Genomic DNA, 26,114 nt, shown 5'->3' on the forward strand with positions numbered 1-26,114 from the left:
GGAGGAAAAAAATGTTTATCTGGGTGATCCCACTCAGAATAGATAAGCTTTTCCAGTAAACCATGAACAGGAAAGGCATGTGCAGTTTTCCCAGAGAAGAAGTGTGTTCTTTAACTGACTCAGGTACGGGTAACTTAAGTGTGTAGCGGACCAATCCAGCAAGAATTTGCACCAACATCTTCTCATCCTGAGAAGCTGAAGAGGGCCCTTCTCCACTAGATTCCTCAGAAGTGGAATCATCAGTCTCCTTCCGACCCTCTGAGGGGGATTCCTCTCCTTATCCCAGAGTTCCTCAATCTGAGGGTCCTGGGTGACAGAGAGGGACCTAGTGCATTTTCTTCCACTGAGTGAAGACACGGTTAAGGCCACTAATCTTTCCTCTAAACCATTTATGGTTGAGGAAAAAACCTCCTGTGTAACTTATACAGGGGCTGACGTGCCAGAAGCAGCTGTAGCCCCTGACCCCGACGGCTCTCCCTGGCCAGCCTCGTCGGGTCCCACGGGGGGGGGGGGCCCTTTGAGCCCCTATTATTTGGGGTACTTGTACCTCTTCTACCTATAGTGCAAAGCAACAAAAGGTAGAGGTACCACAAAAAAATGCACTGACTGCTGAGTACTGTAGTTCAGCAACTGCCACTGCTACCAAGACTCAGTCTGGTGCCTAAGTAAATGCTGCCTGGGAATGCCTGTGTCCTCCACACTCACATGCGCCTGTCGGCTCTGTGTCCACTTGCACTTTAAAGCCTGTGTAGCCTAGTGCTCCGCCCCCTGACCACTTAAACCCCACATGTTTTTTTTTTTAAAACGAGCGTTTCCCATGCGAGCAGAGGCTCTAACCCTGCTGACAAGCATGGAGGGGAGGCTGGGGCAGAGGAGAGGGAAGGGCCAGTGGATGTTAAGCCGCTGTGATGGTGGCAGAGGCGGGTGGTGCAGTATGCTACCGCTCTCTACCCAGGCCTGTCTCAGTCCCCTAATCCGTGGAGGGAGAATCCGGAAGGAAAAAAACCCCTTACCTTCATCCTTCCTGGAGCATGGTGGGAGGAGCATAGAGCGTGGACACCAAGCAGACAGAATAGGGATGAAATGTATGTGCTCTTGGCAGCCCCCGGTGGTGACTATAGGCATAGCATACATTTACTTGAAAGGAGAAAACCTACTAGAATTAGAAAAATTCTTGAGGAGTCTCCCTTACCTTATCCAGCTGCAGGGTTTGAATAACAGACCCAATCTTCGCCTCTCACGGTGGACTCCATTAGGAAAAAAAACTTCAGAGACTGGGGCCCCCTTAAATAAGGGGATACACAGTTCTGGGCCTGTAAAGCACCCTGCCAGGAATATGGCTGAAAAAAACAAATACTGGGTCCCAGGGTCCAGCTCTCTAAAAAGAGAAGCGTTACAGGTAAAACCTTGTTTCTTCGGACACGAGGCTCAGGTACCATCCAATTCGGCCTGGAAAAGACACTTTGAATGGATCCGGTTGCATAGCTGGCCTCAGTAAGGAATATTCCAGCGGAGCTCAGCACAGCACAGTACATCTTTACTTGTGACCAACACGTAAGACACTGGCGAAAGAACTGAGGTACCTCCAGTAGGGGGAGGGGTTATATGGGGGATTGAACTTCCTGTCTAGGGTGTGCCAGTGTCCAATCACCTAGTGATACCCTATAACCCATCAGTAATTGCTGAGTCTGTGTCACGTGATGTACGAGAAAGAAATCCTATTTTCTTTTCTTACATCAGGGGACACAGAGCCATAGTACTTACTACGTGGGATGTCCCATAGCAATGGCAACTGAAGGGGGGGAGACACAACAAAAAGGAAGTCAGAGGACTTATACTGCAGCACGCTGCGCCCAAAGGCAGAATCCTCCTGACCCTTAACATCGATTTAATCAAATCTGGTAAATGTATGAACTTAAGACCATGTCGCGGCTTTACAGATCTGAGCCGCAGAGGCCTGATGATGCACCGCCCAGGAGGTACTAATCGCCCTGGTAGAGTGTGCCTTAATATAAAAAGGAGGAACCTTCCTCTTTAAACCATAAGCCTGCACAATGACATGGTGAATCCACTTAGCAATAGTGGATCTAGATGCTGCCTGTCCTCTCCCTGGACCATCCGGCAGAACAAACAAAATACGAACTTGAGCGTTCATCCTTACACTCTGACCGCCCTTACTACATCAAGGGAATGTAGCAACCTCTCTTCCCTAGATTGAGGCTCTGGGAAGAAAGAAGGAAGAACAATATCCTGGTTTAAGTGAAACCCTGTCACTACCTTTGGCAGGAATTCAGGATGAGGGCGTAAAACCACCTTATCCTTATGCATAATCAGATATGGCTCCTTACAAGATAGAGCTGCTAGTTCAGAAACTCTTCTGGTAGAAGAAATAACAACCATTAATACTGTCTTTCTGGTCAACAGAACCAAGGAAATTTCCAGTAAGGGTTCAAAAGGCTGCTTTTGTAAAGCTGACAGGACCAAATTCAAATTCCAAGGATTTAGGGGTGTCCTGATCAGGGGACAGATCCATGTTACCCTCTACACACAAAGCTACGCACTAAAGAGTGAGAAGCTAAAGGCCACTGAAAGAACACTGACAAGGCTGAGATCTGGCCCCTGATGGTATTCAGGGCCAGATTCATCGCTAATCCCATCTGTAGGAAATCAAGGATTCTACCTATAACATATTTCCTGGGGTGCCAACCCTTGGATCTGCCCCAGGCAACATATGCCTTCCAGACTCTATAGTAAATGATCCTGGAAGCTGACTTCCTGGCATTAATCAAGGTAGATATGACTGAAGGAGATAACCCCTTAGGATGTGGGTTTCAATAGCCAGACCATCAAATTTAGCGTCTGTAAGGTAGAATGATATACTGCACCCTGCGAAAGAAGCCATAATGGCAGAGTCCAGGGAACTCCTACTGCCATCCTTATGATCTCGGCGAACCAAGGCCTTCTGGGCCACAAGAATCACCTCCTTTTGTTCCTGCCTGATCTGGCGAAGAAGACGCGGAAGTAGCAGAACTGGAGGAAATGCATAGATCAGAGAAAACTGATCCCATGGGAAGACGAATGCGTTTGTTCTGCAAGCTAGTGGATCTTTTGTCATTAACACAAAGTTGTCGACTTTGCTGTTGAATGTGGATGCGAACAGGTCCACGTCCGGAATACCCCATCTCTGACATATTGCAAGAAAGATGTTGGGGTGAAGAGACCACTCTTCTGGAAATAATTGTTGGCGGCTCAAGTAGTCCACCTGCCAATTCTCTATCCCGGGAATGAAAATTGCTGATAGGCAAGGGACGGTTTGTTCTGCCCAAGACAGAACGTGATTCACCTCTCTCTGGGCTGCACAACTCCTCATGCCCCCCTGGTGATTGATGTAAGCCACAACCATGGCGTTATCGGACTGAATCCTGACAGGATAGCCCTTCAGTCTGACTGTCCAGGCTCTTAAAGCCAGACGGATTGCCCAAACTTCCAAAATAGATAGGCAAGGTCCTTTCCAACCCGGACCACTTTTCCTGGACAGAATCCTCTTCCAGGACCGCTCCCCAGACTAAAAGACTGGCATCCGTGGTTACTACCTTCCAGGTGGAAGGTAGAAATTACCTTCCCTTTTGAAGGTAGATATCAGCCACCAATGTACTTCGGGAGCAAGCTGAATTGGAAAATCCAAGGCCTGAACCCTTTTGTTCCAGGCTGACAGGATTGCTCTTTGTAGCAATCTTGAATGAAACTGTGCGTAAGGGGCGGCCTCGAAGGAGGTCACCATCTTCCCCAACAATCTCATGTACAACCGAATGGAAGGCTTTTTCTTTGCCTTGGTGAGATGAATTAGTTCTACAATGGAACCGATTCTCTTTGGAGGTAGAAATACCTTTCCCTGCCTGGAATATATGATTAGTCCCAGGTACTGTACTCTCCTTGATGGCCTCAAGGAGGATTTTCTAGGTTGAGAACCCAGGCTAGAGATTCCAGGTAGTTTACCATTGTCACCAGACCCTGGTCTAACCTGGAAACCGAATGATCTACTAAGAGTAGATCGTCCAAATAGGCTAAGACCATTATGCCATGAGCCCTTAATTTGGCTAAAGCAGGAGCCAGAATCTTTGAGAATACTCGAGGAGCTGTGGCTAGACCGAATGGCAGGGCCGCAAACTGAAAGTGACGGTTTTCTACTTCAAAGCGTAGAAACCTCTGGTGAGCAGGAAATATTAGCACATGAAGATAGGCATCCTTGATATCGATAGAAAGCCAAAAATTCTCCTCCTTGGACGATGGCTACTACCGTCCGAATTGACTCCATGTGGAAGGATCGGATGCTCAAGTGCTGATTTAGATCTGAGATCTAAAAAAAAGTATGTGTAGCGCTATGACAAAGACGGAAAATTTAAAAATGATACACGTCACCATATAAATCTTACAAGAAAAAACGTATTCCCTAATAGTGAAAAACCATAAGCCGCATTTAAGCAGTTAAATAAACCTTTGACATGCAAATACAAGTGAAAAAAAATGAATAAAAACTATAAATAATGATCATTCGTGGACAATTATCAAAAAGAAGTGCAGGTGCTAAGTAAGTCCCAAAATATAAATTCCAATGGTACATTTTTAGAAGAATCAACTTTCCAAGAAACAGCTTCCAAAGAAAGCTGTGTACTCTTCATATATGCATCACCACCACCACCGTGAAACTGGGGGAGGCTTACCGGAAGACTTGGACTTAGGCGTATGCCCCCCAAGTCATATAGGCTTTATGTATGGAATTCGGCCGATAGGTGTAGATACTCCACGGACTCAGCTTGCACCACCATGTCACATAGGCGAGATGTTCGTTAATATCCAATGTGAGATGAGGTAATGGTCTCGTACAGAAAAGGTCCAACATAGCGTAATATTGTCACAAAAGATTTTTTAATGAATAGGCATAAAAAAAACATTTAGAAGAAATCAAAAACGGCATGTACATGAATGGTGAAACAGCAATGTCTGCAGAGGAGTCCATGCAACGCGTTTCGACTACAAAGTCATCATCTGGGGCCTCTGAGATCTAAAATAGGTCTTACTTCCCCATTTGGTTTTGGGCCCGTGAAGAGGTTTGAATAAAAACCTGTGCCCTGTTACTCTAAGCGAAACTCTCTTATGACTGCCTTGGCTAGCAGATGGTCCAGTGCTAGAAGGAGAGCCTTCTTTTCTGGGTCCTTGGGAACCCCTGATCTTAGAAACCGGGGAGACGGCAAAACTTGGAATTCTAGTTTGTAACATAGAGAAACCGCAGAAGCCACCCACTTGTCCTGACATTGCTCCTGCCAGATCTTTGAAAATTGGAGGAGCCTTCCCCCCACCGGAGCGAGCGGGGGATCCCCTTCATAAGGGGCAGCTGAACCTGAGGGCTGAGGCCGCTGAGACTGCCTAGAGGCTGATGTCCCTGAAACAGAAGCGGCCCACTTAAATGAGAAATGTCTAAATTTCTTCTTTACTGGCAACAGAGCGCTTTTGCCATTGGAAATCTTTAGTAAGTATTTATCCAAATCTTCTCCGAATAGCCGTTCACCATGAAAAGGGAAACTGGCTAGGAGCTTCTTACACATTTCTTCGGCTGACCAACTCTTAAGCCAAAGAACTCTGCGAGAATGCACTAGTCCCATCATCAGACGTGAAATCTGAATGGACGCATCTCTCATAACATCTACTGCTAAATCAGAGTACTGCTAAACCTGTTCAACAGGTAAAAATGTAAGCATCTCCTCAAATTGTTCCCGGGATACACCCACTGCGGCCAGAACCGGCTGCACTGCTGAACCTGCTAAAGCCATCTGGTTCTTAGAAAGGTGCTCCAGCTTCATGAGTTCTTCAACATGAGTGCATTATCAACCAGACATGTGAGGTTCTTATTTACAGAGGTAATCGCAGGATCAACCGCTGGAATCCCCCATTTCTTATAGAAATCCTCTTCCATAGGATACAGTTTTGCAACTCTCTTAGGAGGATAAAACGGTTTATCCAGATGTTCCCACTCTGCGTACATAAGCTTTCTTAGCAATGCATGGATAGGAAAGGCATCCCCAGCCGGAGGAGGTTTTAATGATCCTAACTTAGAGATGGGACATGAGAAGCCAGCGCTGCAGGTAGCAAAAAAGTTGAACGAACCAACTTAGTGAGAGTATGCATAAGCAAGCTCTCCTGCAGTGATACTCCTTCCGTGTTAGGATCCTCAGAAGAGGATAAGCCAGTAATCTTCCATATCCCTAGGAAGATCTGCCCGATCCCCGGCATCCTGAACCTCCACAGGAGGATCTTGAGCGCCTGATGTACCGCGTTTAAACCCACTCTGAAGGGATAAAATTGCATCAAGCTTTTTCTCTAAGCCAGCGTTGGTAGAGGACAACACTTCAGGTGTAACATACTCAGGGGCTGAAGCATCCTGAGCGACTGCAATAACAGCTTAACCTGTTGGTTCAATCTGACCGGCCGCATCACTCTCAAAGGAAGATGACATTCTTTTGGACAGGGTCTTAGTTTTTTGTGACCCCTTAGAGGAGTTCATGGCCCCCTTGCCACTCATAGCTTATAGTACAAAGCAGAGGCACTACCAGCAAAAGAATGTTACACTTGCTAGGCTATAGTACAGTACAAAGCTTCTATTAGTCCTAGCTATACAGTACAATGTTGTCAACAAAAGGCGGATGTCTGTGTCACCAAACCTGACCAGCAACCACTCTGCTCTGTCCCTCCACTGCCAGGCTGCAGCTTTTCCTGTATAGCTTAAATTACTTCCTCCACGTGTGGCCAGCTTCTGATGCCGTTTAGGCACACCTCCCCACGTGAAACCACCCCCCTTCCTCTTTTAACAGGGAAGTGTGTGAGCGCCGGTATCATGGCGGGCGGCAGCAGGGAGGGTAAATACTCTGCCTGACGAGCGGCTGCGACTTGCCCAAAAAAACCTTTTTTTTTTTTAAAGAAAAAAGAGGCAGCTGGCTGGCATTCAAGGGAATAAAAAAACGCCAATCTGGGGGCCCAGGAAGTGATCCATACCTGAGGGTCTGAGCTGGCTTGAACGGACAGGAGAGCGGAGCTTCTACTGTTTCCAGCATCAGAATGGTGAGTGCTCAATACAGCCTCCAGTATTGATACATAGACATGACATGACAACACAATACATGGAAGTAGAGATTCCTGAGAAAATCTCCCCTACCTTCCCTTACAGCAGGGTTTATCAGAGATAAAAACCCAATCTTCGCCCTTCACGGTAGGCTTCGAGACCTTGAAAGCAAACCTTCAGGAACAGGGGTACACTCAGGTAATCCCACAATCCTGGACCAGCGAGAAGATGCTGCCAGTAAACTTTTTATGGACTTATTACCAAAAAGTACTGGATCCCAGGGCCCAGCTTTAAAAGCATTTGCAAGCAAAACCTTGCATCTTTGGATGACAAGGTCCAGGTACCATTCATTTAGTCAATTACGGAGACATCAGAATGGATCCGGTCAGGATGGCTGGCTGGCTGGCTCTCAAAGGATTACTGCCCCTGGAGCTCAGTACACACATCCTTACACGTGCCCAACACCTTAGACACTGGCGAAAAAACTGAGGACTCCCAGTAGTGGGAGGGGTTATATGGGGAAGTTCATGCCTTAAGGGGCGTGCCAGTGTCCAGCACCTGATACGCCGATATAACCCACGTAGTAAGTACTACGGCTCTGTGTCCCTTGATGTAAGAAAATAAATCCCCGGATAAACACAGGGACATGATGTTAAAATAGGAGTGAGAGGGAGAGGGATGTGTCTTTTCACCGAGGATTAAATAAGGATAGCACGCAAAAAAAGGGGAAAGACATGCAGATCTTATGTAAACAAACTCATACAAACTACAAATAAACAGATCTCCAAATAAATCACAGGATTCCCTTCCCCCTTTCACTTTTTTTTGTACATATATCTTGTGATTCCCTTCCTCTTTCTACCCAACTTCCTTCTCCCACCTCTTTTTTCCTAAGTTCTAATCCCTCCCTCTTCAAAGAAATTAATAGCAACCTATATACGTAGACAATCAACAGAAAATGTTAAAATGCATATTATTGCTATTATGTTTCTCTTTCTCAATTATGATCCACCCACTACAAGATGTAAATCAAAGAGAACTTGAAATCATACAATCCTGTTTTACCCTACAAGTGTATTTTGTCTTTTCCTACAACATTTTGTAATCTATTTACTTTGATACATAACAAACAAGAAAACAAGGTTTTTTTTGGGACTTTAAATGAAGCATGCAAAAAGGAAGCAAATACGCACTACTGTGTGTCTGTAAAATGTTTATTCCATATAACCATTCAGATAGGGTAAATACACAAAGCAAGTATAAAAAAAATACGATGTCCCCAATTCACCCTGTGCCTACCACCATGTGCCACATTTACAATTGTTATTTGTAAGTATGAGTGGACAATTATATACCTCTTTGTCCCCCTTCCCTTATACTTTTTTCTAGTCAGACTGTGGCTCATATATACATATATATATATTCTATAGATACTTCTGTTGCATCGGCTACCGATGAGTGGACATACCCACAAAATGCGTCGGTCCCCATTAATGCCACAGCTATACTATATCTTGGAACATTATCTACCTAGCCATTAATTATATCTGACAATGTCGTGGATTTACAAATCATTTTTGGGTTCCTACATCATGTCAGTATTGGGCATTTGCCATCTGTACCTCCATGTCAGGATACCATTTGTACATATATGAACTTACAGTACTTATTTATGTATATTTTTATACTTGCATTGTGTATTTACCCTATCTGTATTGTTATATGGAATAAACATTTTACAGACACACAGTGCGTATTTGCTTCCTTTTTGCATGCTTCATTTAAAGTCCAAAAAAACCCCCAAAAACCTTGTTTTCTCCTTATATTAGGGATGGAGGCATTGGACCTACACGTCCCACACCTCATTCAAAGTTCCGACCTTTTATCCCTTTTTTAAACATACCTGTCTAACATGTGCCTTTCATGTTTATTCTCTGTTTTGCTGCAATAAAATTTTATGAAAAAAACAAAACAAAAACAAATATACATTTTTGGATCAATCTCAGGTCTAAATCATGGATCACCATTGCCACAAGAAAAAAAATATATTTTTTTTCTTTTTCTTATCCCCTTCCTCTTTAATTATTGATCTGCCTGTCTATCTTCTTTAAACTGTTGCTTTATCAGTACTGAGTAGATCTCACCCAATTTTCTTTTATGACGATCCCAATACACCTTCATACGGCTTCTTAGTTGGTGTTTTTCTCCAAGCTGAATCCAGAGAGGTTAAATATTTAGGTATACTTTCTGACCAGCGTGAAAAACCATTTGATCCAATTTCAAATCTGAACAGAATTTGGGTAAGTCCTCTGAAAATCTGAGAATTGATGAGTGGCCGTCTCTGGTAGCTGTTAAGCAGGAGGGAAACCCCCATCGATAAGTCACCCCTGCGACATTCAATTTATCTAAAAGAGGGCACAAGATTCACCTGCAATACAGGGTTTCCTTTGAGATCTCTGAAAAAATATTAATTGGAGTGCCTTCAATCTCAAATGTTGATAATTATGGCAATTTTTGTAAAATTATATTTTTTTCATCTAAATAATGTTACCTGCAAATGATGTCACAAGGCTGGTCTATTGAAATATTTGGAGGTCTCCGTATTCTATGTAGCCGATCAAAATGAATTTGGTTAGTATCCTCTTACTCCAAAATAGTATTAAATATTTCCTTTATCTTAATAGGCAGGTCTTCATTACTGACAACCTCAGGAATACCTTGCATGCATAAATTATTCCTTCTATTCCAATTTTCTAGGTCTTCAATTTTGTATTTCAATGGTCTATTCACAATTGCCATTTGTGTCACCTGCTCCTGGAGCTCCTGTTTCTTCTACTTGGCTAAGGACATTAGAGAGATCTGTTCTGACAGCGTTTAAATCCTTTTTAATAGACCTCTCTAAGCTTTGAAACATACCTGCCAGCTCTTGTTTAAACTCTAGTATTAATGACATACCTGGGCTCTGTGCAGCAGGACTGTCTGGACAATCAGATCCAGAAAGCAAGTCCCGTAACTCCCGATGGGTAGAGGCAGCTGGCGGGAAGGGTGAGCAGCTCTATTGATTGGCGTGGGGTATATGTAGCCGTTTGGTATGCTTGTGTCCTTCACGAGAACCGGTTCCTTCCGCAGCCAGGTACCTCATAATTGGCCCGGAGATCGTGTACTTTCAAGCTGCATCTTTTCCCGTATTTCGCCCTGAATGTTTGCTCTCCTTGGAACGGGAGTTTGTCGATCGGGTTGAGGAGCAGGTCCACATTACTGTTCAGATGGTGACTCTCTATGGCAAAGCTTCAGCACTTAGAGAGATCTTGGGGAGAGCTCAAGCACACCCTCTCACCCCCGATTTGCTGATTACTCTGATCACCACCATCTGTAACGGAACCTCAGAGAGAGCTTAGACACTTCCTCTCACCATCCTCCCTGCCGTCCTTGCCCATTCCCTCTTTCCCTGCCCTCTTTTGTTAGCATTTATTGCATAATGATTGTGCATTCCTCACCGGGTTTCAGATGGCCCTTGAAATAGCAGAGTCACCAACAGCAGTGACCCTCTGGGTTATGTTTGGATTGTAGTGCAACAGATTTGATTGAATCAAGGTATGCTTTCCTTTTCTTTTTCCATGTACAGTTTCATTCTCATATTAAATGACACTCACAGATCCGTGGAAGTGACCTGCAGCCTGTTCATTTCTGTAACTTGGTTTAAATGCTGTGTGTAAGATGGAAAGTTGTAATGTTCGGAAGATTTCTTGTACCCTGCCTTCTATTGTTCTGTTATCTATTATGGATGGTAAGAAGTTTCTGACTTATAAATAAATTACAAAAAAAGGATGATAAATAATACCTATATCTCTGGGAAGCTGATAAAGACACTAAGGGTAAACAAAGAAGAATTGTGGACTCCACTGTTCAGATATAGGCCAAACATCTTGAGCCCATCACTAGCTACAGTTTGGGCGGTACTAATCACCACTGGCCACTGTAAAGGTGAATTTCAGAAATGAGACCGTACTGAATAATTGTTAAATGTACTTTACTTAATATCGAATGGGCGATTTTGTTGCTGTCCGTGTCTAGGCTGTAGATAATAATAAAGTTTTTTTATTTAAAATAAAAAATTCTTCTAGTAGCATTTATAAATATTGTCTAAAAAGACAAAAAATAAATACATGCGACCCCTCTAATTCAACTTTTTTTTTTTTTGCACCTGCTTATCACCTAAAAGAGACCCAATAATCATAATAATAGTGTGAGTTGAACCTACTATCATCCTGGTGTAAATCTATCCTGTAAATGTTGCAGTAGGACCACAAAGAATTATAGCCATGGGTTTGGCACGGCTAAACAATATTCTTCTTCTTCCAAAAAAAACATGTAATATTTTGTGTTTGAATATGGTTTGACATTTTTTCCAGAGGAGTACAATATTTAAACCATCATTTTGAGATCCACACAGGGGAGTGTGGAGTAATGCAAAATGTATAAAATTTGAAGCCTCTAAATCATTTTTATACTGTCCACTCATCCTACCACAGACAAAACCAGGCGGCAGACTGAAAAGTGTTGAAGTCAAATCACTACCATGATGGTCAGGCAGCTAGTATTGGCAGGGAATATTAGCCTACAAAGATGCACTTAAGACAATTTAATTGAACAAAACAGACAGGAAATGATTTTGAGTATAAAAAAAGACATTTAAATCTACTATGCATGACCTACTAACCATGGTCCTGGAGTGTTTCCACTTGGTCAGTTTGTTTAAGATACGGAGAAGATTTATGCATGAAAACAAATTTCGCCAGCAGAATCGATTATTATCTCCAGCTTCCTGTATAGATATTGTAATTGGAAAACATAAATTACAGTAAGTATAAACAAGCATTTTAATCACCCGGGCCCCGTTCACACTATATGCAGTTACCTGCATCTTTCTCTATGATAAAAAGCAGGTACATAGTTTTCAGTGTGTCTTGTTCAGACCAGAATGCCGTGTTTCTCTGCATCCCAAAGCTGTGCAATATTATGAAACATATTTCCATAATATCGCAACTCTTCATATGGCCCTGCATGTCACTGTAGAGCAAGTGCAGTACTCAACTGGATACATTAGGTGTTACTTTGTGCACTTCACATAAAGTTCAAACAAAAAAAAGGGAGCTGTGTAATGTGATAAAATGCATACCACACCACCCCCTGCTGCACAAAAACTGAAGCTCAAGAGCGTAATAGTGTGAACAGGTCCTTTAGTATGAAGTAAAAAGATTTACCAGACTCTCTGCTGTCAACTCAGGAAGTTCATGGACCACACAGTATGGGTAATCTAGGACTGAAATACTACAGAAACAGAATTATAGCGAGAAGTGTATATATATTATAGACAAATGCATTTTACCCACAATTCTCTATATATTACCTGTTTTTGGCTGTGATGTAAGACATGATATTTTGATTAAAAAACTTTAAAATCAAGGGAATACAATTTGCAAAGACCAGGTGCTGGGCCATGTACTCCATCTAGAAAAAAAGATCAGGAAAAACATATGTAAAAAAGGAGAGCAGCATCTTTTATTTGTGAATAAAAATTACCAAACAAGCCATCACCATAAACTATTATAGGAGAATTGAAGTCCATTTTTTAAAAGATAGATTTATTGAGTTTAGAAAGTTGCAAAAAAAAAAAAAAAACCCCCACAACAAAACACTTTGTACAGAAAATATCAGTGTACAAAAACCAAACACTAAAATTGGCTTAAACCAGCTCATATGTCGCATATTGTTAACTGGAACAAGGTCACACATATGATACAATATAAGCAGACGTATCATTTGTCAAAACAGGGTGCACAGCAATTGTGACTATAGATGGATATTATCATACCGAGGCCAAAGTCAGGGGACTCTCAAGCCACTTGCCCTAAATTTTATGAAACACTTTCGATCTATTCCTAACTCAAAGGTCAGTTTATATAGAGGCAGGGAATCATTAACCAATTTCAACCAATGTGTTAGTGTAGGCAATACACTTTTATGCTAAGGAATTTATTTTTCCATCTTGGAAGATGGAAAAAAATTCCATAGCATAAAAGTGGGAGGATTCCTCTTGCATAGAAGGTGGGAGGATCTCGGCTTCCATAGCTTTGTTAAATGTATGAAAAAGGAATGGACACATATGATGAAATTGGGCAAACTATTCAGCTGGGAATCCAGCTAGGCCAGGAGGGGTGCAACCAGCTCCTCTCTCACATGAGTAGATAGGGTGGGGAGGGATACCCTGGCAAAATATTCATTGGAGACAGTATACTGACATCTACTATTTTGTGTTGGGTATCACTAACGTGTCTTGAGGTGTCAATCTGTGGGATACAGATAAGGGCATGGTCAGGTCTAGTTAAGTAGGCAAGTAAACGACCAGCTCTATTACCATGCTCAAACCTTTTTTGGATGATATAGAGCATTTTTTTTCTAGTGAGATCCAGTAGAATGAGCTCCCATTCCCTGCGTTTGTGTAACCATATATCCCGGGTACTGAGGTCAGGTGCAGCAACATAATCAGCTTCTGCCGTTAGCATGGCCTGTTCCAGGTCTTCAGTATGCATTTGGCCATTCTTACGTAGTGCACTAGTAAAAGACATAAATGTGCCCTGCAGGGTAGTCTTAAAAGCCTCCTATTCTGTAGAATGGTCAACAGTATCTAAGTTTGCATTCCAGTAAATCATAATACTTTGTTTATATTCCCCCGCACTACCTAGTCCTCCAAACACTGCGAGTTCAGGAACCACATAGTGGGACTCAGACGTGGTAGAAGGAGAATGTCCAGGGAGAGAGGTGCATGATCAGTTAATGCCCCTAGGTAAATAACACACATCAGAGACAAAAGGAAGCGTAGTGTCCGAGGCAAAAGCCAAATCTATGTGAAACATGTGGGCCGATTTATGAAAGCTGTGCGCCATGAGTTGAGCGCTAATCCCCATTTACTATATTGATCTCGTCGCATGGGAGAATGTAATCCGTGCACCACTATGGACATGGCGCATGGCATCTTCAATTCAATATTATCAGGTCATCTGAGATCAGGTGACAGATGCAGTCCGTAGGAGTCGGAAGTGCACCGCTAGGTAGTGGATCTTAGGACTGACTGCTGCGGACTGTACCCAGGGAGATTCAGGACACAGGTCTACAGGATCACGAACACAGATCCCAATGGGAGCTGGAGCATAGATTCCCAGGGCGCGGAGTCTAAGAGCCAGCGGGTGTTCACCAGAGCCTCCAGTGATGAGGATGGACTTTGCTGCAGTCTGGCTCCAGGTCGAGGCCCCTAGGGTCTCACAGCTCACAGTAGACTACAGGAGAAGGAAGCAGCAGGCTGTAACGACAAGGATAGTAAGGGGATACGGCAGAGGTAAGGGCAACTAACAGACAGGAATAACAGAGTACACGCCAAAGGTTCAGGGTCACAGGCAGACAGGGATGGTCAGGGACATGCAAAAGGTCAGGGTCACAAGCAGACAGGAATTGTTGAGAACATGCCAAGGTCGGTAACAGAGACAAACAGAGCACACGGCAAGCAGGAAACAGGAAGCCAAACACACAATGATACACAATGGTTGATCAGCACCCCTGGCTTGCAGTGCACAGGTTAATATAGGGTTCCCTGATAGGGCCTGGGGTGGAGCCATGCTTAGAGGAGAGGTTATAAAAACCACCAGGTGGAAGTGGCTGGCCTCTTAGTCAGAACACATGAGGGGAGGTAAGCAAACAGAGGAAGATCACTGCATAACCATGACAAATATTAACAGAAGATGGAGGTGCCAATATTATGGGGTGATGTGAGGTGGTGTGAGGAAGTTTAGTAACAACTGCCAAGTAACAAATATGCCCAAAATAGAATAAGAACACAACTTTTTCCGATCAAGCCTGCTGTGCCTGCAAGTATGTTTAGAACTGCATGAGATCAATTTAAGCACTGCGCAAGAGGGGTATTGCGTTCGTTCAAATGCGTTTGTTTTCAGCGCAGTTAAAATCTTAGTAAATGTCAAGCAATGCAAAATGCAATTGCGTGGGTTGAACGGGTGCACCTCTAAACGTGACAATTTTTTTTTAATGTATTTTTTTAAAGGATATTTGCACACGGTCATGTTAGCATGTTACATTGCCAACATGTGACATGCACCTTGTTAAAATTCTGCAAAAGGACTCTCACTCCTCTAGCTCCTCCTAAAAGGGCATTTAACCTTCTCCCTCTAATGAATATGATTTCCTTGGGCTAGCTTTTTCTTTTAAAGGGGAACTCCACACCCCACTCTATTCTCAAAAGGCTGTGAGTTGCCTTCACCAATCCATACATCTTTTTTCAGAGCATACAAAAGGGCCAGCTAGGAAAGGGGCGAGAAGAGCGATCGCCCAACTCCCTCCTGAACCATACAAGGCCACATGCACTCAACATAGCTGGCTGCCTTTGGGGCATGTTGGGCTCAGTCCAATACCAACCACAAAGCACCTTGTACCCATGAATTTAAAGGGGCTTTCCGTAAAGTCCCCTGTCTGCAGTCCCCCACAACCCCAGCTGAGGGTTGTCTGGAAGAGGCCCTTGTCCCCCTGAATATGGGAACAAGGTGGTTGACTTTTGGGGTGCTCGAGCCCCTCCTGCCCCCAAACATACACCCTCCTTTCATGGGCTGGCTTGCTGTGAGTTTGGCTAGGGGTTTGTTATTGTGTGGGAGGGGCACAAAAATTTTTTATTTTGGGGTGGTATTTTTCACGTGGGGGGATCTCATTTTAAGTTTTTACAGACCCAAATGGCCTTGTATGTATTGGGGGGGGGGGGGGCAGGCTATTTTTTGTTTTGTGTTAAAATCTTGCAACTGCAATGTCGGTGTGTAAGCTCTATAAAGCCGTACAGCTTTGAAGCAGCATTTTGGATATGTGCTACAGATGCACCACTTTACAGGCAGAGTAAACATCCCACCCCAAGTCACTAGCTTTAGGACTAGTTCAGACCATACAAAGGCAGTCCAGATGCTTTTCTGCATGCACATTTTTGAGTCAGTTCAGTACTTTTTTCTTAACCTTAAATAAGGACATGCTGGATGATATGCTTAATTTTGGACATGGGGGTGGTTTATTTTGTGCTATCTGCATTTGGGTTGGTCTGGGCATGCTCAGAGACTTTGTTTTTTTTTGTTAGTAATTTAAGGACATCATTAACATGTGTACCCACTTTGAAGTTTAGTCTGTACACTGGGTGAACTTGCATTTTGTGTGTTTCATGGACTGTGCATGTGGTTTCAATTGCCTCATTAGCGCAATAACCTATGTTATATTAAGCTTGCAGATAGCATTCGTTACCTTGCCGGGGAGAGAGAGAGAGAGAGAGAGAGAGAGAGAGAGAGAGAGAGAGAGAGAGGCAAGAGAGGGAGAGAGGGGAAAGAGAGGGAGAGAGAGGGCAAGAGAGGGAGAGAGGGGAAAGAGAGGGAGAGAGGGGAAAGAGAGGGAGAGAGGGGAAAGAGAGGGAGAGAGGGGAAAGAGAGGGAGAGAGGGGAAGAGAAGGAGAGAGGGGAAGAGAGGGAGAGAGGGGAAGAGAGGGAGAGAGGGGAAGAGAGGGAGAGAGGGGAAGAGAGAGATATTGAATGTTCTTATCAAGTTTGTAACACATGTATTTTCTCTTTGTATTTTGTTTGTTATGTCTTTGCAAAACAGATGTGTTTTTGATCACTTTGATTTAATTGTCTGTGCTGAATTATTTTGCAAAATCTTTCTCAAGATGTTGCAACTAATGTTTAAATCCTTATTAGATATCCATTTGTGGGCGCAGTCCTGTTAATTTCCAATGCAAAATAGTCAGACCTCAAAAACCACATTCTGTTAGTGTCTCAAATTAACATACATGTGCTTTTTGCTTTCCTTGCTTTCCAAGTCCTGTTTTGACCAATAAAACATAAAAAAAAACTTGCTCAAAATTGTATGTGTTTTGTTGCTTTTCATGCAACAGATTTCCCAGCTGTGGCTTAACAAGGCTGAGTGGCATGGCAAAACAAAAAAGGGTGTGATTTGTCTACAAGCTACTTTCCTGTTGCCTTCATGGTAGCACATGCATGGATTGTGCGTATGCTGCCATGGATAGTCACCAGGAAAAGAAAATTACAGAGCGGTAATTATTACATTTTCCATTTTAGCACAGTGGTTCTCAGCCTCAGTCCTCCAGTACCCCCTATTGGACATATCTGGGGAATTTATCTTCGCTAAAATAGCTGTCCAAAATACAAAGCCATTGACTGTGATTTAAAGCACCTGGGAAAGATGAAGGAAAACCTGCAATCATGGCCTGTTGGGGGTACTTGATGGGGGTCAGTGTTGAGAACCACTGATTTAGAGTAGAGCTGCAACTAACGATTATTTTGTCTGTTGACTAACCAACGATTATTTTTTCGATTAGTCATCGACTATAGCGATTATTTTTATTTTATTTTTTTACTTAATCTTGTTCTTTTTTTTTGATTAGCCAATTAAAGCAGAGGTCCACCCTAAAGTGGACCTTCTGCTCATTGGAACCCTCCCCCCCTCCGGCGCCACAATTGGCCCCTTTCAGGGGGGAGGGGGTGCAGGTACCTGTACAGTACAGGTATCTGCACCCACTTCCGGCGTAGATTCTGCAGAAGGCACGCCCCTTTCCGCAGAATCTATGCCCCTTTCCGAAAGTCCCCCGCTGCCTCTGGGATCTGTGTGTTTCCCAGCAGGCAGCGGGGGACTATCCTTATTGCACAGCGCGACTCCCGCGTGCGCAGTAGGGAACCGGGAAATGAAGCCGAAAGACTCCACTTCCTGATTCCCATACCCAAGACGGCGGCGGCAGCACCAGAGAGACGATCGAGAGATCGGCTTCGGGTGCCGACATCGCGGGCGCGCTGGGCGGGTTAAGTGTCACTATTTTAAAAGTCAGCAGCTGCAGTATTTGTAGCTGCTGGCTTTAAAAAAAAAAAAAAAACGCTGACTCCCGGCGGACTCCCGCTTTAATCCTTTGGATAACTTTACAAAAAATGATAGGTACATAAAAAAAAAGGTAAGATAAAAGAATATAACTAGTACATGCATATATATTATATATATAAGTATGTAGTTACATTCTTTTATCTTACCTTTTTTTTATGTACTTATTTTTGTAAAGTTAAGATAAAAGAATACATATATATATATATATATATATATATATATATATATATATATATATATATATATATATATATATGTAGTTATATTCTTTTATCTTAGTTTTTTTATGTTCTGTTTTTATTTTCTGTTCATAAGTTCATGAATGTTTATAATTTATTTTTTACAATGCTTTCATTTTTTTAAGGGGGAGGGTGTGTGGGGACAGTGTCAGTGTGTTTTTTTTTATTATTATTTATTGCAATGTTTTTTTATCAGCCCAGTTGGGGGGGGGGGGGGCTATGGTGAGATATCAGGGGTCTTAACAGACCTCTGACATCTCCCATTTGAGACAGGGAAAAGGACTAGGGACACAGATTCCCCAGTCCCTTTCTCTGTAGCCTCTGCTGCACTGATAATGAATGGAGAGAAGACAGCGGCTTCTCTTCATTCATTAACTGAGAGATCGTAATCACAGGAGGTTACAATGTTTCAGTTATGTGAATGGACAGAGTCAGGGGTCACTGACTCTGTCCATTCAGAAAACTAAGGAGCTGGGTTTTTCCGGCTTCTACCTCCGCTCTCCATCCTGAGATACCGAGGGGGACGGCAGCACGGAGGGGGAGAAGAGAGGGGGGGCAGATGCAAGGAGGCGGAGAATAGAGGGGGACAGATGCACGGAGGAGGACAGATGCACAGAGGGGGAGAAAAGAGGGGGATGGCAGCACGGAGGGGCAGAAGAGAGGGGGACGGCAGCACGGAGGGGAAGAAGAGAGGGGGATGGAAGCACGGAGGAGAGCGAGAGACACGGAGCAGCATGGAGGACGGATGGGGACTGGAGGAGAATAGGGGACAGTCCGCGGTGATCTGTGTGGGAGAGAAGCACCGTGCTGAAAGCCGTGGTGGGGGTGTGGACCTGCAACTCTCAACGTGTGACGCATCAACGCCTTTCACGCACGTCTACGTATTTTCGGCGATTACGTCAACTCGTCGTGGCAGCCCTAATTTAGAGCATTGAGCTAAAACTGAGCTCCAGACAATTCTATTCTAATTGTGGGCATTTGAGGGAAACCAAGTGAGTGTTTGAACCCCTGCTTGTATTTTTTAGGTTGGGCTTTGTGTCCCTTTTCTTAAAACTGGCTTCACTTCCTGTCACATAGCCAACAGGAAGTGAGGGTAAAACCCTACCAATGTCTTTCCTTGGGGACACACAGGTCACTCTAACTAGTATCCCCATTAGGCAAATGCACTCTAGTACTTTGTTGTGTACACCCCACATTATTAGGTATTTTTGGGTTTATTAAAGGTAAATCCACTCTGCAATACAAGTGTACTCGCTGTAAATCTGAGGGGAAGCACTGGTGATTTGTGATAATCATATCGAAGCAAAGATGCTGTTTTTTTTATTTTCCTTGCATGTCCCCCTCAGATCTCCAGCAACTGCACTTGTAGTGCAAAGTGGTTTTGCCTTTAGTAAATAAACCCCAAAGTCCAAGATACCTAATAATTTGGGGTGTACAGCGCAAAATGCTAGAGTGCAATATACCTAATGGGGAAACTATGGCAATTGTCGTGCGACGCTGCCCAAACAAAATTGAGGCCTTTTTTTCCCCCACAAATAGAGCTTTCTTTTGGTGGTATTTCATCACAAAGAAAGACCGACAATTAAAAAAAGAAAAAAAAAAGGATTTCTTCATCAGTTTAGGCCAATATGCATTCTTCTACATATTTTTGGTGAAAAAAAAATTGCAATAAGCATTTTTTTTTAAACTAGTAATGGCGGTGATCAGTGATTTTTAGTGGGACTGCGACATTGTGGCGGATAGATCAGACATTTGACACTTTTTTGGGACCAGTGACATTATTACAGTGATTAGAGCTAAAAATAGCGAAATGATTACTTCCCTGTCAGAACGGGGATCTGTTTGTTTACACTGACAGATCCCCTTTCTGGATCTCTTTGGAGCGATCACGGGTGACATCGCGGCCGCCGGCCACGCACATCGCCTCTGGCAACGCAGGCGCCTGTTAAAGGGGCTGTGGTACCGGTACGGCGATTTGCGTAGCCGAGCCATTCTGCCGCAGTATAAGCAGTTAGAGTAACCATAAAGTAGGGAGCTTTAGGGTCTAGAGAGTAGCATGAAGACCAATTTGGTAAGTAAATCTGGTGAAAAGGGAGCTGGAATATAAATATTTATGAGCTTAAGTACCATTGAGGCAATTTGCAGACTGAGTATAATAAATTGTTCTCCTTGATCAGTTTTAACTTGCAAAACTTCAACCGGGAGGGATTTAGCTAGCAGAATAGAGACTCTCTGGGAGTAAGAAGTATGAGTGGCATGAAATGATTTAGTAAGCCAACAACATTTAAGGGCCACTTCTGGGATAAATTCAAACCTCTAGTATTCCAAGAGATCAGTTTCAGTGACAGACACTGCAAACCAGCCAAGTTATACTAATAGTAATAAGATAATCAATGGTATCAAAACACTGCGACCTGTACAACCAGAGACATGCAAATGAGAGCATGTGAGACATAAGGAAAAAAAAACAGAAAAGACTCCCCAACTACTAAACTAGAAGGACTAGTCCTTTAAATTCAGGATGCAGTACCTGACTACTTTTGTCCAATTTTGTGGACCCATGAGACATAGAAAATAGAAAAAAGAAAAAAGAAAATACTGCAGCTGCTATCAGTAGCAAAAACAAAAAAGAGCCAAAAAAAAAAAAAAAAACACCAGCCCAACCCACCCCACTCAACCAACCCAAACATAGCGAGCCTTGGTTCCCATAAACAGAACAAATCAAAAGTTACAAACGTCCTGTGGCCATGCCATCAATTGGTATTGGGGGGGGGGGTACTGAAACGGGGGAGGCTCATCCTAGAAAACATACAATCTTTGAAGAAGGAGAAATGCAACTCCAAAAAAGGCACAATATGAAATAGGCTTGTGGGCCATAGCAGTGTAAAACCCAAGGAAGGTCACATGTAACACATAACAGAGCCCAGTCTCAGTAGTGGCAGAACAGTGGTGAGAAGTATCCAGAGGAAGAGGGATTATGTCCCCCAAGATGTAAGTAGGATAAAACATGAACACAGGTAGTATCCACGTTCAGGTCAGCCTCCCCAAAAGAAAGATAGGGGGGTCCAAAAACCATTACAGTAGGAGGAGACAAGGAGATTTGGGATTATCCAAGCATGGAAGAATAATGTACTAAAGTAATGTACCATAGAGTCTCTGTAATTTCAAACTGTAACCATCAGTTATTAAATGTATTGTTAAGAGGGGGAAGATGAACTAGTGGAGTTTCAATCTGCCCAAAGAGTTTGAGAGGGTTGCTTTGTGGTACCAGTCAGTGTATGGAAATGGTGTCATTAGTTGTGCAATTTCCAAAGTTGAGAGCGTTTGCTCTATAAAAAGTTTCCATCTTGTAAAGAAATTACTGGTTGGGCCAAAGGATTGGACTATCGTCTCTAACCTTTCGATATACAATAGAGCCTTAAGATCATTTTGACTGTCGTCATCATTGGTGGAGTAGATAATATCTGCATTTTTAGTATCGCTTTATGAGCGGCTAAAATGCATAACATAGCCCCCTTGGGGATATGATGCCCCATACACAAAAGACCGATGAGAGGTTTTGGTTGGAAAATGCGATCGGGTGTATGCTCCATTGGACTTTTGCTGTCCGAATTCCTGCCAGCAAGAGATTGAGAGCAGGTTCTCAATTTTTTGGTCGCAAAAAGTTCCTATCCGAAAATCTGTTCCACTGTATGCAATTCCGATGTGCAAAAACTCACGCATGCTCAGATTTAAGTATGAGATGGAAGCGTGATGGACATAGAACGTTTGTCACTCTGAATTTTTTTAAATAGTTTAATGCAACACATTCTTTTCTTCTTTAGAATGCTAGAAGAAAGACGTTGTTTTGCTGCTCATATTCACACAGAGTTCTCACAAACTTCTTTCTTCATTATTTATCCTCATCTCATGATGACTAATATTCTAGTTTTTAAAAGCCTGATCTCCATAATAATGTTTATTAAATTGTTTTTTGTACTCATCCTTTAGAATTTTTGATTTCATCAAGATTTATTTTACGATCACTTAAAGAGGAAGTAAACCCTGATGGGTTTACTTCCTCTTTTTTTCCCTGCAAAGGTAAAGCATAATGGACTACTATGCATCGCATAGTAGCTCATTATGTGTCACTTACCTGACACAGGAGCCAGCGAAGTCGCCGCTGATCCCTGTAGTCCGCCGCATCCATGTTGCTTGTGGCGTCTCGCAGCTCCGACGAATCACAGCGGCGCAACCGCGATGACGTCACTCCCGCGCATGCGCACGGGAGTCGCGCCTCGCAGCTCCGCCGCTGTCATACGGCGAAGCCGCGATGACGTCACTCCCGCGCATGCGCACGGGAGTCGACAAATTTGGCAAATCCATTCTTGGATTTGCCGCATTTAGTGCGCCTGCGTGCCGCTGTCTACGGCGCATGCGCCGTAGACAGCGGTGCCCATTTTCGGGCAAATATCTCCTAAACCATATAGGTTTAGGAGATATTGCTTGGACCTACAGGTAAGCCTTAATCTAGGCTTACCTATAGGTCCAAGTTGTTTGGAAGGGTTTACTTCCTCTTTAAAAACTATTTTATAGTGATCTCTGTATAATTTTTTTTGGAGTGTCAAGTTACCACAATAACATTATTATCTTATATTTTTTTTATTAACCTCAAGGAGGTGTTCCTTGTTTATTTGACATTGTCTTTTTGAAATGTACCTGCCTACTCACAAACTGACTGTCCTTTTTGAAGAAAAACACATAGGGAAGTATTTTATGCAAAGAAAACATCCATTTATTCTGCGTAACAAACTTCTTTCTTTATTATTTATTGTGATCTCATGAATAATCTTTTTTTTTTTTTTAAGCCAGATCTCCATAATAATTTTTGGATTCTTTTTTATTGCCCTTTTTATTTTTTTTAATCAAGAACTCCTTTTTTTTGGAATATTTTAAAATTATTTTCTAGTCATCTCAATCTTTTTTTTTTGTGTGTCACGTTTACACAACAACATTATTATCTTGTATTTTTAAAGCTCAAGGAGGTTGGTTGGTGTCCCTTGTTTTTTTTTTTGAAAATATTTTTATTGAGTTTAAGACATACAAACAGACAATCAACAGGTAACAGTAAACATGCCACAGCATTGGGACTAGACCCACGCAGGGGTCAGTGGGTTGCTTCCAACATTATTAATCTACAGCTGTACCACGTCCACAAGAACAAACAAACAACTAACTTAGTGCTGGGTTGGCTCCCACTCAATTGAGATAACTAAGGACCAAATTCTTCAGTCGGGCCCCAAGGGACTATAAAATAAATGAAATAAACCCATATCAGAGGCTACAATATATAAAAAAGTAAATAAAGAAATAAATCGATACTAATCACCTACTGCAACAAAATCACATCCACCCGTAGAGTGGCATTATGTACATCCTCAGTTTGCGGACGCTGTGGAGGCCTCAGCCAGCCACCTGGCCCACACTCTCGTGTATTTTTTGGGGCATCTTCTATTATGGTAGGTTTCCTTATAATGTGGTAATACTTTATTGACATGTGTTTTCCACAATAATATTGACGGCGGGGCCTGCCTTTTCCAGCAGAGAGTGATAATTTTCCTGGCATAGAAAAGTAGGAGTCCTATCAGAGTTCTGTCCGCTATCCTGGGGGCTAACTCCTCTACTAAGCCTAGAAGGCATATCCGCGGGGTTTGGGCTATGTCTATTCCCACCACTTCTTGAATTACAGATAGAACCTGTGACCAGTAGTTTTAAATTTCCGGGCAGGACCAGAAGATGTGTATGAAGTCGCCCGGATCCCCAGTACATCTCCAACATTTTGAGGACAGGGAGGTTCTCATTTTATGCAATCTATACGGGGTAATATATGCCCGGTGTAGTATTTTGTATTGCATGAGACGGTCTCGAAGTGAGACCAGGATTTTGAAGGGGAAATCCTACATGTCCACCCAGTCATCAGAGTCCAGATCCGGGATGTCCTGTGTCCATCTTTGACAGAGCTTTGACAGATCTGGAGAGGAGACCCTAATGAGGTGCGCATAGAGAACCGAAGTCGGCTTCCTGGTGCATTCATACCTTGTGACCTTTTCCAGATCGGATTGCCTTATTATCATGTCATTGGGTAATATTTGGGCTTTAAATGCATGAGACAGCTGCATATAGCAGAATACATGCGAGGGGGGTACATTATTGTGGGATACCAGGTGATTGAAGGGGTGTATAGTTGTGCTGGTTGTGAGCTCAGATATGAGTTTAATACCACATTTGGCCCATATTTTGGGGTCTGGTAGTGAGTAGAGATGGGATAAGGTAGGATTGTTCCATAGGGGGGCGTGTGGGGAAATTGCATTCTGTGGAAACCCCTCAAGTCCCAGTCCCGCCCTCCAGGCCCTTAGAGTCGTGTGCATGGAGGGTGTCAAATCATAGGGAGCTTTGGGACCCCGCAGGGGTAAATGTGTTAAGGCCTCCACAGAACGGACCACTGCAGCCTCCAGAACCGCCGCAGGGTTGGACGCGTCCGGTACCAGCCACCAAACTACCGTGACCAGCTGAGCTGCCAGAAAGTATTTCTGGCAGTCTGGAAACGCCAACCCCCCCCCCCCCCCCCAGCACCGGACGCACCAGCGTGGACAGTTTAAATCTATGGGGGCTGGAGCCCCAGAGGAAGGAGGAGAACATGCGGTTCAGTTTCGTAAAGAATGAGGAAGGTATCCATTGTGGGGAATTACGGAATAGGTAGGTAAATTTAGGTATGATTTTCATTTTAATTAGGTTAATGCGGCCTAATAAGGATAGAGGAAGGTTTTCCCAGGCTTTGAACTTGGCCTTGACTCCTTGGACCACCGGATCTAGGTTAAGGGGGATAAAGCTGGATGCATCTCTTGAGACCCTCACCCCCAGGTACACCATTTCTTCTACCCATTGCAGTTGGAGATCTGGCGGGGCTAGTCTTTTTGCCTCAGGGTCAATAGCTAATAACTGGGATTTCATCCAGTTCACCCGCAATCCTGTTATTTTGGAGAAGTCAGTCAGTAATTGCAGCGCTCCTCTAAGGGAGGGGTCCGCGTCATTCAGAAAGAGTAGGAGGTCATCTGCGTACAGTGCTACCCTCTCCTCCAGCCACACTATTTTTAGTCCTTTTATGTGGGGCGAGACCCGCAGTGCCTCCGCCACCGGTTCCATAGCTATGGCGAATAGTGCTGGAGAGAGAGGGCAGCTCTGCCTGGTACCTCTGGACAGCGGGAAGGGAGCAGAGACATCACCCGCCAGTCTGATGGCCGCCTTTGGGGATTTGTATAAGGTTTGTAGCCACCCAATAAAAACCAAAGAAATATGGCCACTCGATTTAATCGAATGCCTTTTCGATATCAAAGGAGGCAACCGTTCTAGTGCCCACATTGTCATGTATGGCATGCAGATTGGTGAATAGTCTGTGGAGGTTTATATCTGTCAATTTCTGGGCCATGAACCCAGTCTGGTCTGTGTCTATAATGGAGGGTAGAAGTGGGTTGAGTCCAACGGTAATTAATTTAGATAAAATTTTGAAGTCAGTGTTGAGAAGAGCAATGGGTCTGTATGAGGCGCACTGTTTGGGATCTTTATTGGGCTTAAGAATTAGAATAATATGTGCATCTGCCATGGAGGGTGGGAGTGCTCCCCCCTCCAGACACTGGGTATACAGGTCTGCCAGCAGGGGGGCCAGAAGATCCGCGTGGGACCGGTAGAACTCAACAGGCAGACCGTCCAGGCCTGGGGCCCTCCCAGTTGCCAATGAGTTA

At 43.5% G+C, this 26,114-nt stretch overlaps 1 protein-coding gene across 4 annotated transcripts in view; it reads right to left on the minus strand.

Annotated features, from left to right (window-relative positions):
- STRIP1 (striatin interacting protein 1) overlaps positions 1–26,114 on the minus strand; it is a 722,689-nt gene that overhangs the window by 36,042 nt on the left and 660,533 nt on the right. For all 4 annotated transcript variants that reach the window (XM_077467363.1, XM_077467360.1, XM_077467361.1 and 1 more), the window contains 3 exons: positions 12,525–12,625; positions 12,379–12,445; positions 11,835–11,939 (listed from right to left, as the gene is read on the minus strand). In XM_077467363.1, coding sequence (XP_077323489.1) covers positions 11,835–11,939; positions 12,379–12,445; positions 12,525–12,625 — 273 coding nt within the window. The remainder of the gene's footprint in view (positions 1–11,834; positions 11,940–12,378; positions 12,446–12,524; positions 12,626–26,114) is intronic.

The sequence above is a fragment of the Lithobates pipiens genome, unplaced genomic scaffold (genome assembly GCF_037356315.1).
Source record: "Lithobates pipiens isolate NorthernLeopardFrog02 unplaced genomic scaffold, aLitPip1_a1.2 Scaffold_52, whole genome shotgun sequence".
NCBI classification, from domain to species: domain Eukaryota; kingdom Metazoa; phylum Chordata; class Amphibia; order Anura; family Ranidae; genus Lithobates; species Lithobates pipiens.